The sequence below is a fragment of the Mesoplodon densirostris genome, chromosome 1 (assembly GCF_025265405.1).
Source record: "Mesoplodon densirostris isolate mMesDen1 chromosome 1, mMesDen1 primary haplotype, whole genome shotgun sequence".
Lineage (NCBI taxonomy): Eukaryota > Metazoa > Chordata > Mammalia > Artiodactyla > Ziphiidae > Mesoplodon > Mesoplodon densirostris.
In genome coordinates, this window is record NC_082661.1 from 177,627,621 (window position 1) to 177,643,081 (window position 15,461).

The window sequence follows — 15,461 nt, forward strand, 5'->3', positions numbered from 1 at the left end:
CCGCTTTGCATGGTCACCTATCCTGCATGGACGCTGTGTCTCCCTAACTATTCTGTGAGTTCTATGGCAGAGATCCAATAACAGCCCGCCCTTTGGACCTGGTTGTAGAGCTGATGACTGAAACACATCCACTGGGTGATGGGCCGAACCAGGATGCCAGGGTTCTGTCCTCTGGACCACTCACAATCGGCAGGGCCACCTCTGACTTTTGGCTAGCTCGAGTTCCCAGCAGCTTCGTCTGGGCTCTCTCCTCAACAGCAATGATGCCCTGAGCTTTTGCAGGCCAACGGGCATGGGTTTCATTTTGTTTTGCAATTCTGATCTCTTGGTATGGCTTCCTGGAATATATGTTAAGAGGGATTCTGAAGTATCAATATAGTTTAATGAGAAAGTGCTGACATCCGCTAGCAATGCATGCCTTGGGCACAGGATAGGCAAGGGCAGTATATGTTCCATATCTTTGCCTCTTCTGTGATAATACTGTGCTTTCCAAAATGCTTTACCAGGTGTTATTACCTCTTTGGTTCCTACTCCTCCCTACCCCTCCCCTGGAAAAACCTGGAAGGTTTTATTGTCCCATTTAATGCATAGGGAAACTGAGGGTCCAAAAGGTTTGTGTCTTGTCACGATTGAATGTGGAACTGGGACTGAAGCCTGGGTCTCCTGCTTCCCAGGCCTGTGCTCCTTCCTCTGCACTGAAGCGAGTGGCAGTACAGGCCAGGACATGGACTTGCTCACAGTACATACCGGGCCCTGGGGGATGAACCTGTGCCCACAAGCCCGTGGCTGTACTCCTTCCACATCAGTCTTTTCACTCCCCTTCCTGCCTGGCAGCCCTGAAACCACAGGACTCCTGGTGGGCATGGCGGCCCGTGCACCCCACTTGCTTGCAGGAGGGGAATGGGGAAGGGAGAAACTCATCTACCTGCAGAGCCCCAGGGTCTCTTGGAGGAACTGAGCCAGTTGCATGCGTAGCATTTGAGCAGCTGCAGAACACTCTCAAGAAGCAGGGCTACGGGAAGGGTCTGAATTTAATCATGCTGGGCCGGAGAAGGCCGGCTTACTTGGTGTGCAGCACAGGGAAGGGGTGGGGCTGGGGTTTCCTGAGCTTGAGCCAGGGGAAGCAGGCTTCACAAACAGCAGCAGGATCCAAGTTTAATAAACAGAGGAGCCTCAGCTCTAAAAATATGAGGTGAGTTGCCAAGAGCAGCATCCCCTGCTCACAGACTTTCATGGGGCTGTTGCTGGCGGCTCTTGTACCAGAAGCGGGTGGTGGGAGATTTTCTGTCTTTCTGCCTGGTCAGGTGTCTTCTGCAGGTCCCCACCAGCCTGAGAAGCCAGGGCTGGTTATCTGGGATCGCTAATCTCTGGCTGTGATTCGCACAGCAGGGAGGCCCCCCTCAGGAACCTCCGTCTCCCCATCCCCCTGCCAAGGTGCCTCTGTGCCTGGGGCTCAGCTCCTGACCTCCCAGTTGCCTTCCGTCCTTCCTCCCTGGGCCCAGCCCTTCCTCTTGTAGGGGTCTCCTGACGGCCACTTGGACACCTCCCCCAAGCCTGCCCTCCCTGTCTGTGGCCTGGAGCGAGGCAGAGGGCCAAGGCTGTACTACGACTTCCCCTGCTGGGTGCACACCATTGTGTGACAGGCCTAGGCTGGCCCGGATGCCCCTTGCAGCACAGCCGTTCTGAGCTCTGGGTGATATGGGGCTGAGAGCTGGGTGGGGATGGCCTGGGTTACTTGCAGGAATGTTCTGCTCTCGGGAAACTGTGGGGGAGGGGACCCTAGGGAGAAAAGAAGAGATGGGAGGCCTCGGATATAGGATTTCTCTTGGTTTTAGGGAGACTTTGTAGCTGAATCCCACCCACCCACCCCCGTTTAGAAAGCCTCATCCTTTAAGACATGGATGCAAATGCCTTGTCCAGAACCTTCCCTGGCTCCTGGCTCTGACATCGTAGCATTCTATCACATCCTAGAGTGTCAACTCTCTGTTATGTGTCCATTTCCCCCACTAACTGTAGGCTCCTTGAGGGCAGAGCTGTGTCCAACTCATTTCTGACTTCCTGGCCTCTAGCACAGGCCTGGCACATACTTGGTGCTGAATGAATGAATGAATGAATAACTCTTACTTGCCCTGTCCAACAGGAAGGCTGGTCCTGTGCCAGTGAGAGCTTGCTTGAACCAGGCAGGTACTTGTAGGTGAGAACAAGAGGATGGCGTGTGGGTCTGCCGGGCATCTCTGGACAGATGTATGCCCCCCTATTAAACCACGGTGACCTTTCCTGGAACCTCGAGATGGCTGGTCTGAGGCTTCTCAGAGCTCTGGCTGGTCTAGAAGACGGTGGAGTGATCCTACTTCCTCAACACTCAGCCAGTGAAATCTGCCCAATAGCAGACAAGGTCCTCCTCTGGTCACCTCTGGCTTGGGGGCACTCATGACCCCAGAGGGTTCACTGCCCAGAAGTAACAGCCTGGTCAGTGGCAGCAAACCTTCAAGGGTCCAGCACTCCTCGGAGACAAATGCCAATCATGGAGGGGCACTGGCTGTAGGGCCCTGGCTTAGCTGAGCCAGGAGGGAGTGGAGGGGGCACTTGGGAAAGTATTGGGACTGGCCCCTGGGGCTTGCCCCAGACAGAATGTGATGGGGAGGATATGTAGATACAGAGCCCTGCTCTGGGCTCTGAATGCTGCCAAGGGTCTAGACTACCTGCAGCTCCCTGGACCCACCCCGGATTATTGCTTGCTCTTAGGCCTTTGTTCAGGTTGATGCCCAGTTCCAGAATATGCTTTCCCCCTTTGCTGTGCTAACTGTGACTGACTGACAAGACAGCCCAGGTGTCACCTGCCCCGGGAAGCCTTCCCCTAGGCCTTCTCAGTGCCCCATCTGCACCTTGGCCCTGCACAGGGATGTCCTCATAGCCTCCCTTACTCAGCTGCACTTCATCGTGGCAGGACCCGCACTGCCTTCATCTCTGTATCTCTGGGGCCTGGCACATAGAGGGTATTCAGGGAACACTGGTTGAATGAATAAATGAATAAATGAACAAATATGATCCAGTGCTAAGTTCTCAACAATGCCCCTGTGGTCCCTGTAGTTCTTATCTGTGGTGTCGCCAAGAAAAATCAAATAAAAGTGATCTTTTCCCATCATGAAGCAGGAAAAAAATGGAAAGGATGGATACTTTTTGACTTAAAAGTTTTCTCCTTTAAATGTTTTTCCAGCTGGTACCTGATGCTGTTTGTCTGTATTATTATAGTACAGCCCAGGAACCATATACACACATATACATGTACCCCATTCCTGATCTTGGTCATCCTGAAGTTGTTTTCTTGGAGCAGAGTTGGTGATGACCAAGATGAGGAAGGTAGACAAAGGGAGACTGCGTTTCTCACCACCCAACTTCCCACACTCTTCCCAGGGAGCTGGAACAGGCCAAGACCTGCTTCAAGGAGGGCCAGAATGTCAGGGGCCCGCGTGTGAGAAGGCAGTGCTCACAGGTCTCCATCAGGCTAGGGTGGATCTCTAAGGAGAGTTTGGTCAACAGATGAAGCTTCTGGCCATGGGGACTAGTCCCAGGTTCAGCAGGGACTGCTTGGGGAGTGGCCCACCATTCGGGGCAGCTAAATGTGGCTAGGGTGATTTCACATTTCTCTAATTCTCATTTCTTCTGGGGACCAAAAGGAAACCAGATGTTGCCTCCCGAACTCAGGGTCTTAGAATATTATGGGTCTCACCATCTGCCTCCCTGGAAAACTCTAGGACTATGGGTTATAGAGAAGGGTGGGGAGTGGGGGTAAGAGTGGTGTGTTCACTAGCCTAGGTCAGGATGAAAAAGAGCAGCATGGCAGATGCTATGAGTTGCCCACCTCTTCTTCACTAACAGAGCCCTGCTTTTATTTGAGGCAGTGTTATACGTGGCCCCCAAGTAATTAACCAAAGGGCAGAGGTGGCTTGCATAGCTCTTTTTTTTTTTTGTCATTTCCTGCCTTGAACTCTGACATGATGGCTGGAGCTATAGCAGCCATCTTGCAACCATGAAGGAAAGGCCAAGAAACATTAGCTCTGACATCACTGAGCATGAAATCAACATTTGTAATTCTCTCTGGAATTGTTGTTATGTGAGAAAAATGCATTCTCATTTATTTATGAATCCATAGTTAAGTTTCTGTTACTTGTAGTCAAACACATCTGTAAATGCTATTGGAGAGATGACCAAGAAGATGATTCACTCTGAAGCTAGGTGCAGGTAGGGAGGGGTTATGTCAAAACTGAGTCCCTCCATGTCACCACAATAAATGATACCCCTACCTATCCTCCTCTCAGTTAGTTACATGTGCCCTGTAAATGTGTCTCCATTTGGCCCACTGGGTATGACTGGCTGAAGTGATTAGTATTATCCTGGGCTTTTCAGACTGTGGTTTCCTGGGATTGACCCAATTCCACCATCCTCCCCAGAGTCACTCCAGATAAAAAGCCCCACCCAGGCCTGCTCTGATACCACAGTCCACAGTGCTACTGCCAAAGGAGAGGGGTCCAACAGAGTCACCTTTTGGGGGTAGAAGGATAGAGCTGAGGCCTCATTTACAATCAGGGTCCCTAGGGTAGACAGATTATACAAATGTCCCCAATCCTTACACCTCCCTGTATGTATACTCTTTGCAATGTGACTTTGCAGTCCCTTCCTTCAAAAGAAAGAGTTTATTTCCCCATATTTTGAACCTGGGCTGGCCTTGTGACTTGCTTTGGCAAACGGAATGTGGCAGAAATAACCCTGTTCCAGTTCCAAGCCTGGGCCTTGAGAGGCCTTGCATGCTTCTGCTCTTTCCCCCGGACCTTTTCTGGCTCCATGAGAACCAGCACTGACCAGCCTTCTGAAAGGGGAGAGACAGGTGGCCCAGTTGCCCTGTTATCCCAACTGATGGGCAGCCAACCCCCAAAAGAACAGCCGTCTAATCGACATACAGCTGCCCATGCACACATTTGGGAGCCCAGCTGACAGCAGAAGAACCACCCAGCTAAGCCTGGTCTCAACTGCCAGCCTGCAGAATTGGAGCTAAGTCAATGGTTGTTTTATGCCTCTCTGTTTGGTTTATAATGCAGGGTTATTGTGGCGATAGATAGCTGATACAATCCTCCACCTTGTGGTTTACCAAGTGCTTCCACAGACAAGAGCTAACTCAATTCCCCAAACACCACCTATGAAGGAGATATTATCTCTCTTTCTCATATGACAAAACCAGTATTCAGAGAGGTTCTGACTTGCTCACAATCATGAAGCCAGCTTACAGTAGACATCGTCATCCCCCAGCCCATCACCCCACACAGCGGCGTCACCATCCAGCCCTGCAGGCCCCGCCTCCTTCTGCAACTTTGTGGACTCTGCACATTGCCCTGGGCAGTGGCCCCACCCATTCACGCATCAGACTGGACCACGGATATCAGCCCTTTCCGACCCTGATGTGTTGCCACAGAGTGTCACACCAACGTGATGCAGGGGAAGAGGCCAGAGGGCACCTTTTCCCATTTGGCACAGAGGCCCCACAGGTACATGGCGCAGCTTGGCAGGTGGAGTGGGGGCTGGCCAGGCCCTGAGGTTCAGGCTCAGTCTGTACCATCCCATAGAGCTGCACTGAGCAAGCAAACACGGCTAAATAGAGGCTGAGTGGCTGCAGAGGTGGGTGAACCGACACCCTAGCTTGGCACACACTGGCCTTCCATAAATACTCATAGACTGATGGACTCAAGGTGCAATAAAGGAGTTGTGGAGGACTCATCGGCGCGTGGCATTCCACTCCCACCCATCTCGTCCCTGTCACACAGAAGGCGGAGCTGCCCCTCCCCCACCCTTCTCTCCCCAAGGCCACCCCCCATCACTCACCGACAGGGTAGGGGTGCCCTCGTCCTCCACGGTGACCACCAGGTGGTAGAAGCTCTGGCGCTCACGGTCGGGTGGTGCAGGCCGCGTGGCAATCTCGCCACTGATGCGGTCCATGCGGAAGGTCATGTCCTCATTGCCCCCAGTGATGTAGTAGGACAGGATGCTGTTGATCCCGATGTCACGGTCACTGGCTCTCACCTGGACCACAGCGGTACCCCCGCCCACATTCTGGGGGGAGAGCAGGAAAGCGGTCATTCTGGATTCAAGGCCTTTGGGGCAAAGTCTAGCTCCTGTTCCTGAGAGCCTAAGGGCTGCATCTGGACCTCTAGAAAGCTCTGCTCTGACTACCCTGGGGCAACGATGAGGAAGATAAAGATGACGGTGGCGAACATTCTGTGGGTATCTACTACATGTCGGGGGCCTGAGTTAACTCATCAAATCCTCTCTATAATGCTACAGATTAGGTCAACCCCATTTACAGATGAGAAAACTGAGGTGCCAGGAAGGAATGTGTGCAAATCACACAGCCAGTCAGTGGGAGAGCCAGGGTCTGAATTGACGGAGGCCTTCATGAATGTCCAACCGGGCATGATACCCAGCAGTGCCTGGGCAAAAATTCTCCTGACATGACTCAATCTTATTGAGTAATAAATGAGCTGTTTTTACAGATATTGGAAACAAACTTATGGTTGCCAAAGGGGAAATGTGGGGGGAACGGAGAAATCAGGAACTTGGGATTAACATGTACACACTACTATATATAAGCTAGATAATCAACAAGGACCTACTGTATAGCACAGGTTCTCAATATTCTGTGGTAACCTATATAAGAAACTGAAATAGAATGAATACATGTATAAATGAATCACTTTGCTGTACATCTGAAACTAACACAACATTGTAAATCAACTATACTCCAATACCATTTTTAAAAAATGAGCTGTTTTATTTAAAAGCAGCTCTCCCAGGGTAAACCTCAGTTTCCTGTTGATGGTGAAAGGCCACTTTCTTCTTCCCCTCTCCTTTCCATCCAAACCACAAAAAGTTACCACATTCCAGGACTTGGCCTAGGTGTCAGGGATAGAATCATGAATGAGTAAGCCACGTCCCCATCCCTGTGATCTGAGAAACTATGGGTCAGGCAGATATTTATGCGTTTTTTTTTTTCTTTTGGCCACACCACGTGGGATCTTAGTTCCCCGACCAGGGACTGAACCTGCGCCCCCTGCAGTGGAAGCATGGAGTCTTGACCACTGGACCGCCAGGGAAGTCCCCAGGCAGATATTTAAACAGGTGCTTCACGGTCGGCTCACACCCACTGTCCACTCCAGACGTCCAGCTCTATGGGCACCAGAGCCACCCTTACCTCGTTGACGCTGACATTGTATCCAAAGGGGCTCTCGATCACCGGGGGGTTGTCATTGACATCCAGGATGGTCACCTGCAGGATGTGGTCCTTCTTCCGTGGAGGGGTGCCACGGTCGGATGCCACAACCTGCGAGGAGGGGGATGACTGGAGTCAGGGCTAAAAGGATCAGTAATATGGAGTCCAAATGGGCTGCCTGCTCAGTGGGCGGGGCAGGGCGGGGGTGGACTGAGAGGCCAGAGAGACTTGCTGGCCCATCCCTGCCCCCTGCCCCTTGGAGTTTCCCCAAGGCTTTCGCCTTCTTCCCCATGCTGCAAACAACCGTTGCCCAATACTTGTCTGTTTGGTAACTGTCCTTTGCAATCTGACTCCGATGTGCACGGTCTTTACCTCCCCATCCTGCCCCTGACTGTGACCCTGGGCCTGCAACCAGACCCAGGGCTCCTGCCTTTAGCTTCAAGGCCTCTGTTCCATGAACTCTGACCTGGTCTCTGGCAAATAGAGGAACAGTCTCAAATAATCTTTTTGGCAATGAGCTGGAGTCCTAACCATAGCCTGAGCCTGCCCCTAGGAGCCCTGATGTTTCCTGGAGGCCTGTAGAAAGTGTTCTAGAGCTCAGATGCCTGCACAAGCATGGCCCTGGGGTCCCCAGAGACCCCTCAGGAAACATGGTAGCCTCAGCAATTCAGCAATAGTGGTGGCCTTCGTTATTCCTCACCTCAGCAGAGGAAGCCAGGTTTTTCTGCCCACTGCACAAGAGGGGAAACTGAGGCCCAGACAGAGTAAACAACTTGCCCAAGGTCACACTATGTCTGTGGAGGAGTCGGCTCTATCAGCTGCCAGGCTTTCTCTCCTGGCTCCGGCAGCAGGCACAGACACCTCTGCTGTTTCCTGCTCTAGGTCCAGGAACCCCTTCCAGGATGCCATTTCCAGGTCAGCCTCACTCACGCTCTTGGTCCTAAGGGGTGCTGCCTGCCCACGGCACTTGGTGACAACAGGAAGCTGACAGCCAGGGCGTGCTGATGGGCTGAGCTCTCTTGGGATGGAAGGCAGTTGGCGCTCACCTTGAGGATGTAGTGGTCCAGCTCTTCTCTGTCCAGGGGTCTGGCCACAAACACTTCGCCAATGGAGTCGTTGGTGGTGATGATCTCAAAGGCCCCGGCAATGTTGCCGGAGACCAGGGAGAAGATCACCTGTAAGGGAAGAGAGAGGATGAGGGGCGAGGGGTGAAGAAGTGGGGAGGACAAGCAGCTGGCCAGGCCAAGGAGCACTCTCCCGCCCACCTGAGCCCTCCGCTTAGCCTGGGAGATTGAGAAGAATGTGTTTTATTCAGAAGTGGTTACATCCTTCAAAGTGGGGGTGGCAGGTCCACAGAGCGGGTGCAGGGCCTATGACAGGCTAGGGGTGGGGGGGGGGATGTGAGCATACTGGCCTGGGGCCAGGTGCGAGTCCCACCACATGGGATTTCCCAGGGCGGGGAAGCACTGAGCCCCCCTGCGAGGAGCAGGCATGGCCCTGGTGTCACATGGGCTCTGTTCGGCTCTCACAGCAACCCTGTCAAAGGGAGCTGTTCTCTTCAGCTCAGAGAGGAGGTTCAGGAACAAGAAGTCACTGGCAAGGTCACACAGCTTGCAAGTGCCCAAGAGAGCAAGGATTTGAGCCCATAGGCTTCCAACTCCAGAGGCAGCATCTCTCGGCCCCCTAGAGGTGTGCAAGCATTTAAAAACCAGTGGAAACCTCCTGAAACACACCTCAATTTGTAGGGCAGATCAAAGTGGTGTGATGACTGGTGTGTTCTGTCACCCCTCTTCCTTGTGCTCAGGGGGTGGGTGCCCAAACCTGCAGTGGTGGGGAGCACTTCTTGCCAGGGGACAGGGAGGGGGGCCTGAGAAGCAGGGGGAGGAGTGTGATCTCTTGGGGCCCTGGGTCCTCGTGGGGAGGGCTGGCCCAGGGCTGGCACACAGGGGTGAGATGCTGTGTGGTTTGTGGATGAGGTGACCAAGGAGTCACTGGGGAAATTAAACCCCCTCTGTGTTCAGCTTGCCACGGGGACTGAGCCGTGGCCAGCCTTGGGCCTCGTGTTCCCTGGACACAGGCAGGGACAGCTTGCACAGCTCTGTCTCCTTCCCTGGACCACGGACGGCGGTGAGGGCAGGGCGGACCTGCTCGGGGCCCGGCAGAGCCTGGATGACCCTGCTTCCTGCTCAGGGAGGGGATGGCTTTGGCGGTCCCCTCCGGCTGAGGGGCTGTGGGAGCCCCTACTGACAGGGCAGATCTGGACTATTTCACTTGGTGCCCACCTGCCCGTTGCTGCCGGCGTCGGGGTCCTGGGCCTTGACAATAGCCACACGCTGGCCCACGGGGCAGTCCTCGGGCACACTGACGGCCGAGTCGGACGTGAAGTCGAACCGGGGGCTGTTGTCATTCTCGTCCAGCACAGTGATGTAGACCTGGGTGTGAACATGGCCAGAGACCTCCCACCTTCTTCCCCTCCCTGACCCCAAACACAGGGTCCCATCGTGGGCCCAGTGGGGACTGGACCTCCAATCAGTTCCAGAAGGTCAGCAAGCTTTCAGAGCCTGCCTAGGCCAACCCTGACTTTACACAGAGGCCCTGAGCGCATTTCTTCTGAAAGTCTGGTGGGGGAGGGCTGCACATGCTCAAATGCTGGGGCCTGGCGGGGGGACTCAGAGGTGGTGGGGCCTTGGAGAACCGGAAGGCATGGGCCCTGGCTAAAGGAAACGGAGGCTACTCGGCTCCAGATCCGTGAGGGTGTGTCAGCCTGGCACTGGCAGAGCTTCCTGTTTTTCAAAAGGAAATAGGAATCCAGATTTTTATGTGGAATTAGGTGTGATAGTAAAAAGAAATTTTTTTGTGTGGGCCAGCTAAAACACATCTGGCAACCAGATATTGCCCAAAGGCCTCTTCACTTGCACCTTTAGATTAGAGGGAAGGAAACAGGGCTCAGGAGCAGGAGAGGGGTCACAAAGTGGCTTGGTGGTCCCAGTGGGGAGAGGACAGATGGGGAAGAGAGGGGAATTTCCAACTACCAGATAAAAACAGGGAACATGCAAGTTGCATGCAAAAAGCACATTGTTTTGTGTCTGCAGCTCAGGCTTCTCCTGCGGGCTTTGAATAGCAAGCCTGGAGAGAAGGCCTGGCTGGGGGTGCAGCTTCCAGCTCATGGATGGCCATGGGCCACGCAGCCAGCATCGTAGGTACCCCTCGGGTTCACTGATGAGGGGACTGCAGTGTGGGGGGAGGGGAGGAGGCTCAGGTTCTAGCAATCCCAAGCCAGGCCTTCTCCCACCACCCTGCTCCAGGCCAGATCCCATCCTCTCCTTCCCCAGGCTGGGGCTCCGGGGCTCCCAGGCCTACCTGCCTCCTGGTGTGCACAGGACTCTGTGGGGAGCCTGTGGAACCTCTCACCATGATTCAGAGAAGATTCCACTTCATCCTCCCTCCTTCCTAATCGGGACTATCCCCTTCTCAGTTCTAGCCACACTTCCATATTTCAGGCAGCTGTCAGAACTGTAGGCGATAAACCCAGGCTTCACAGCAGGACCAACCTTAACACTTACTAGCTGTGTGATTTGGTAAAAGTTATTCAACCTCTCTGATTTTCCATTTCCTCAGATGAAAGTAGGAACGAGAACACCTACAGAATAAGGATGCTGGAAGGAATAAATGAGCCAACAAGTGTGGTCCTTGTCCTGCTTCTGGCCTGGCAGACAGGCAGGATCTCACCTGCCAAGACGCTGCCCACCCATCATAAATTTTGGTCAGGGAGTTCTGTGGAGTCCCGGAACCCCAGTCTGCTCACCTGTGAAATGGGCATAATAATGTCTACCACCCTGTTCTCAGGGAGAAAACAAATAAGCCCCCTGCAATCTGATCCCTCCCAAACTCTCTCACTCTGGTCAAGGCCTTGTTGGGACTCCGTATGCTTCCTCCCACCACAGGGCCTCTGCACCTGCTGTTCCCTCTGCCTGAAATGCTCTTCCTTCTCTACTGTGTAAACTCCTATGCTTTCTGAGGAGCTCAGCTTGAGTCACTTCCTCCGGGAAGCCCTCCTTGATTTCCCTGACGTCTTGTTATCCACTCTCTCGTGGCATATATTTATTGGTGTGGTAATTTGATCAGTGTCTTTCCCCTACTCTATCTTATGCCTGTGAAGGCAGAAGCCACGTCTGATTTTGGTTTCCCATTGTAGGTACCCTGAGCCCAACCCAGAGCCTGGCACACAGTAGGTGCTCCCTCCACGTTTGCTACTCGGATGAGGTGATCCCAGCAGTGGGGAGTCTGCATCAGTGAGTGAGTTAGGAAGGTAGGTACCAAGATCTACGGGAATGAGCTATGGGCCTGTGTCCCCACCCAGGGTCTCAGGGCCCAAATCTCCCTCCCTGATCCCTCAAAAGCCCGGGGGTGTTACTCAGAGCTCCTACGGCTCTGAGCAACCCCCCAGCCACCCCCCCCCAGCCTACCCCTTCTGCTGCCTCCCCACCCCTCTCAGGGCCACGGGGGCTGCTGGCGCTGAGGAGGAGTCAGGTGTAGGTGAGCTGTGGTTTGGGGGTTCCGGCCTCGCAGAGGAAATGGTGGTGCCTTTAAAAGGCCCCTCAGCTTGCCTCCACCCTGGCACCTCCAACAAGTTTGGGACTGACAGGGTTGGTGTATCTGGGGCAGTGGCCCCTGGGAGCCTCTGAGAGGAAGCCAGGGCAGAACAAAGCGGGGTGGGTCCTGCTTCCTGGAAGAGGGTGAAGGGACTGTGGCAATACAGGGGCCCACAGAGGCGTGTGTGTTCTGAAACGCCCTCGCCAGCCTCAGCATAGGAAGTAGCTGCCTGGTCCACGAGGGGCTTCGGCAGCCTCGTTAGGGACAGCCCTACTGCTCACCAGGCTCTACCTGGCCTCAACCCCCCTGACTCCGCACAACAGGGGCGAGGGGAGACTGGGCCCATTTTATGGATGAGGCTGCTGAGGCTTGTGGGAGGGCTCCATTTAACCCCTCTGAGTCTTAGATCCTCTGGTGGGGAAGACCAGGAGCCTCACCATGAGCTGTGGGACACAGGGCACCTGCCCACCATCTGCCACCTGAGGGCTCTGCTCACTGGCTGCCCTCAGGGACCTGGGGGGTCGAGGGGAGCTGTGTGGGCTCACTGCTGCCTGTCGCCTCACTCACCCCAGGCTCGCCCCGTGGATGGAGGGGCTTTTTGGGTACGGCCAAGCCTCAACCAGGGCCACTGGAGCCGGCACCTTGAGGGAGCCACGGGGCACAGGATGCCAAGCAGCTGCCATTTGACTCTTAGCCTGGACACCGGGTTGGTCTGTCCCTTTAGGCTAAGGTGACAAGGACTCAGCAGGGGTGAAAACGTGGCTGTAACCAAGGCTGATGATGAGCTGGACACCCATGTGGTCTACAGATGGCCTCAGACCTGTCTGGCTGGGGCCCAAGCCGAATTGATTGTTAAATGTTCTCATGATCACTGCAGGATTCCACCCCACGACCTGCCCCTGGGGCCCACCTTCATATCCACCCCTAGCCTGAGGTCACCAATTCTCTACCCTTCTAGGAGTCTTGTCTGCACCTCTGACCTCAGCAGTCACCCTCCCCGAAGTTCACAAGGGCTCTGTGCCTTTACTCAGAGCCCTCAAGGGCAGTGACTCCCACCATATGCCCACTGCTGCCCTTGCCCACACTCCCCTGGCCGTGGCGCCCCACTTCACATGACTACCGTAACATACTCCTTACACTGACCCCGAGAGAGGGAAGGGGTCCCCCGTACAGACCCCGCTCCCATCACCCCTCCCAGTCTACAAAGGCTTCCTATCTGCCATCTCCATCACATCCTCTGAGGAAGGCAGGGCAGCTGGTATGATACCCACTTTAGGCCCGAGGAAAGGAAGCACAGAGAGGTTGAGCAATTAGCCTTGTCACACCGCCGCTGAGGAGCAGAGCTGGGATGAGGCTTCAGTGCTCCCTCCGCTGTGTGGTCCACACACTCCGTGTTAGTGCAGTGCCCACCCCAGGACCCACTGTGGGTGCTCGACAGGACAAGGAGGGCAGAGGGGACAGAGCTGGATGTGGAGTTCGTGCTCGGGAGGGGCCTGGGCTCAGGTGTGAGAGTGGATGGGCGGGGGAGTTTGGGAGGGGTCTGAGCAGGGACCAGCTGCAGTCCTGTCCATGTGACCCTCTCCCCCAGGAGAGGCAGAAGGCCCAGCGCCACACAGGGCCCAAGCCAGCACTGGCCACAGGCAACCCACAGGGGAGGGCACGAGTCCATGGGCTACTCACCTTCTGTAGGCAGAGGCGGCAGGAGGTGGCCAAGGGAGAGAAAAGGCAAAGATGCAGGTGGTTAGCAGTCCCAGCTCTTCCAGCCCCACTCCAAGCAGTGGTCTGTGGAGGATGCCACCCCTCCCCCCACCTGAGGTCTCAGCCCTGCCCAGGCTGCCCGGGAAGGTGTGGCATGGCCGGCTACAGTGTCATCCCTGGGCTACCTAAACCCTCACCCACTGCCTGCCTGCATGTTGGGTGGCTGGTGAAGATGTCAGTGTGGGGGGACTTGGAGCGGTGACAGGCTGTACCCGTGGGGCTCTCGGCCGGGGATCCACTCACCACAGTGGAGTCCACCTTGGGGCCGCCGTCGTCTGCCACCACCGTCAAGGTGTAGAAGTCACCTTTCTCCCGGTCCACCAGGCCCTTGACGGTGATCACACCCTGCAGGGAGGGGGTCAGATGGGCAGTGACATGGTATCCCAAGCAGTCCTGTGCCCTGGCCAAACTAGACTCCTTGCCAACCCGGGACATTCTGTCCACTTTCCCACCTTCACATTACTCCCTCTGCTGGCATAACTTCTCCGTGAAGCTCTGTCCACTGAAATCCTACTTCTCTCTCAATCCCACTCGGATATTACCTCTTCCATGCAGGCTTCCCGCTTCCCCAGCCAGGTACGATCACTCTCTTTATTTGGGCCCCAGAGGCGCGCCATTACACCTCTACTGTAGATCTTTTCATATCTTCCCTTGTGATGCTCTGATCTGCATCCTTGATTATTCCCACTTCTCCTCCTAGCCTGAGAGTTCTTTGAGGGCTGCGAAGGGCCTTGTTCATCTCTGTGTCCCCAGCATGACCCGGAACAAGGCGTGGCACATTGTAGCAATTATTACCATGCTTATTTTCAAAGAAGGGATTCTGAGAGAAAACACACTAACGCAAAGATGCAGGAGTAAGATCCAGGCAGTAGATAAGACATCGCTGCACCAGACACCTAACTAAGACTAGCTACTGCAGTGAAGCGTGAAATTTATATCTGAGCCACGGTACAAAGGGAAACACGATGACTTGCACAGCTTTCATTATCTAGTAACAAGGAGACAGCAGGTTGCCTGTGTATAAACTTTACCTTATCCCTGCATATTAAAGGGATGTATTACGGGGATGTTTATCTTTATGACAAAGAAGAGCGCTGGGCATATAGAAGGAGCTCAATAAACGCTGGTTAGCTTTACAGGAATTGAGCTTCCTGCCCTCAGAGAGAACCCTTGCTGTGCTTGAACCTTGCTGTGCCATCCCTCACCGTGATGGCATCTATCTGGAAGAGGGCTTTGGCCTGGGCGCTGGTGTAGGCATCAAAGCGGTAGGTGATCTGGTTGATGTTGTCAATGGAGTAGGCCTGGACCCGCACGATCTCGGTGCCCAGTGCCAGGTTCTCCAAGATGGCAGCCTCATAGGAGGCATTGGAGAATTGCACAGCTTCGTCCGGCTCGTTGAGCAGAGTGATGTAGACACTGCAGAAGCCCTGGTTGAAGGGGGGTGCCTGGTCGGTGGCGGACACGTTCATCAGGTAGCTGGTCTTGGTCTCGTAGTCCAGGTAATCCACGGTGATGATAAGCCCCGTGCTCTCATCAATCTCGAACTTGCCCTCCGCGCCAGACAGGATGCGGTAGTTCACCAGGCCACCATCCCCTACAGGAGGGCACAAGAGGCTGTGCAGTCCCAGGTCGGGGTGGGCTGCCTTGTGGCTTTACAAGCTGCCCCAGCATGACCACTGCTGTCCCAGAGGGACAGGGTGAGCGGCCTTGGCTCACCTACCCAGTGTGCACCCCCCCAGACTCTGGGTCCGATTGTCCCAAGAGAAACTGCCGAGGACGGGGTCAAGGTCAAGGACGGCAAGGCCCAGCGCACACGGTTGACACCTTCTGGGGCCTGGCCTTGAGATGAGAG

The 15,461-nt window shown here is 54.7% G+C and overlaps 1 protein-coding gene across 1 annotated transcript in view; it reads right to left on the reverse strand.

The window, feature by feature from the left end:
* CDH23 (cadherin related 23) overlaps positions 1-15,461 on the reverse strand; it is a 408,054-nt gene that overhangs the window by 65,951 nt on the left and 326,642 nt on the right. Inside the window, exons 31-37 of the mRNA XM_060092078.1 lie at positions 14,815-15,203; positions 13,853-13,954; positions 13,532-13,534; positions 9,541-9,690; positions 8,305-8,433; positions 7,241-7,369; positions 5,875-6,102 (exon numbers count right to left, since the gene is read on the reverse strand). Of these exons, the coding sequence (XP_059948061.1) occupies positions 5,875-6,102; positions 7,241-7,369; positions 8,305-8,433; positions 9,541-9,690; positions 13,532-13,534; positions 13,853-13,954; positions 14,815-15,203 (1,130 nt within the window). The remainder of the gene's footprint in view (positions 1-5,874; positions 6,103-7,240; positions 7,370-8,304; positions 8,434-9,540; positions 9,691-13,531; positions 13,535-13,852; positions 13,955-14,814; positions 15,204-15,461) is intronic.